This window comes from Neophocaena asiaeorientalis, unplaced genomic scaffold (genome assembly GCF_003031525.2).
Source record: "Neophocaena asiaeorientalis asiaeorientalis breed wild unplaced genomic scaffold, Neophocaena_asiaeorientalis_V1.1 scaffold240, whole genome shotgun sequence".
Taxonomy (NCBI): Eukaryota; Metazoa; Chordata; class Mammalia; order Artiodactyla; family Phocoenidae; genus Neophocaena; species Neophocaena asiaeorientalis.
The window spans coordinates 5504328-5505979 of NW_020185331.1; the positions used below are offsets into that span (position 1 = coordinate 5504328).

The window sequence follows — 1652 nt, forward strand, 5'->3', positions numbered from 1 at the left end:
TTTTTTTTTTTTTTTTTTGTGGTTTTTTTTTTTTTTTTTTTTTTTTTGGTTTTATTGGCCACGCCATGCAGCATGTAGGATCTTAGTTCCCCGACCAGGGATTGAACCCCTGCACCCTGCATTGGAAGCTCAGAGTCTTAACCACTGGACTGCCAGGGGAGTCCCCTTTTTGTGTTCTTATTGGCCATTTGTTTATATTCTTTGGAGAAATGCCTATTCAATCCTTTGTTTGTTTTAAAGGCCCTTATCTGACTGACAGAACAGTGGTCTTCCCACGGAATCCCAGTGAGTGACTGTCCAAGGGGAGGTTTTCCTTTAGACTTTGTCAGAGCTCTGGCACTCTAGACCTAGCCATGCTAACATCTCTTCTCATGACCCTGGACCAATTACTTTACCTCTCTGAGCCTTCATTACTTCTATCAACATCTCCCAGAGACGGCTCCGAGGCAGCCATTTCTGCTGTAAGAGGAAGAGACCCTCGTGGTCACAGAAGTCTACCGTTTCTCGTGGAGATTCATGACGCATATGCTTTACAGTTAAGCCTCTGAAGAGTCTCACAGTTAAGAGACGTATATGAATCCCTTATCAGATAAATGATTTGCAAATATTTCCTCCCAATCTGTCTTTTTTTTCACTTTCTTGATGGTGTCCTTTGAAGTACAACTGTTTTTAATTTTGATGAATTCCAGTTTATCTGTGTTTTTCTTTTGTTGCTTGAGCTTTTGGTGTTCTCTATTTGTTTTAAGGGCTCTGTAAAACTTAATATTATTTAGGGTCAAAAATGGACATTATTTAGAATAGAATCCTTTAATTTTTTTTTATTATGGAGTATTTTAAACATTTACAAAAAAAAGAGAATGGTATAATGAACCAGCATGTACCCATCTCCCAACCTCAGAGATTTAGTGTCTTGACCAGTCTTGTCTTATCTATACTGTGTCCACTTTCACTTCCATTTATCCCCAGTGAAATTATTTTGAAGCAGATTTCAGACTTCATATCATCTCAACCATAAATAGTTCTGTTTGAATCTCTAAAAGATAAAAGGACTATGTTCCCGAACATAACCACCCTCCCGTATCACACCCTAAAAAATTGACAATAATTCCTTAATGTTACAGGAGAGGATCTTGTGTGTGAGAATTTAATTTGGATCCAGGGGTAAAAATGCTATTAGGAAATTCAGCTAATTATGATAGTTCTTCAGTTTTCGTGAGTAATTAACCCTGTGTCACACTACTTTAAAAAAGTTACTCCCCAGTGACACGCTTCAATCCTGTGAGTATCAAAAGTGCTCTTCCAACCACAGCTTTTTCTTTTTTACTTGAACAGGTCTAGTGGTGAAGTTTTAATCATAGCAGCCCGCTCCCCCCTTTTTCCCTCTCAAAACTTTTTTTTTGGACACATATCCATTTCCAACCTCTTCCCAGTATATAAAGTGAAAGATTAACTTATGACTTTTGCCCTCAATTTCTAGTGTAGGGAGAATTTTTGGAAAAATCCTGTTCTTATCTGAGATTGCACAAAATGTTCAGAGAAACCTAGGAAAATGAGGAGACCCTGTTTGCGTATCTTCTCTTTCAGCTCTCCAGGGCCTAGGCTGGGTGTCCCCATCCCGTGTCTGGCTGACCATGCCCACCCTCAAGGTACAG

The 1652-nt window shown here is 39.0% G+C and overlaps 1 protein-coding gene across 5 annotated transcripts in view; it reads left to right on the plus strand.

The window, feature by feature from the left end:
* WBP1L (WW domain binding protein 1 like) overlaps positions 1 to 1652 on the plus strand; it is a 57315-nt gene that overhangs the window by 11732 nt on the left and 43931 nt on the right. For 3 of the 5 annotated variants that reach the window (XM_024734855.1, XM_024734857.1, XM_024734856.1), the window contains one exon: positions 1585 to 1646. The exons of 1 other annotated variant lie outside the window; for it this stretch is intronic. In XM_024734855.1, coding sequence (XP_024590623.1) covers positions 1632 to 1646 — 15 coding nt within the window. In that variant the 5' untranslated portion in view covers positions 1585 to 1631. Of the gene's footprint in view, positions 1 to 226; positions 286 to 1584; positions 1647 to 1652 lie in introns of those variants that run through there. One more of the 5 variants, XM_024734858.1, reaches the window with a different exon arrangement.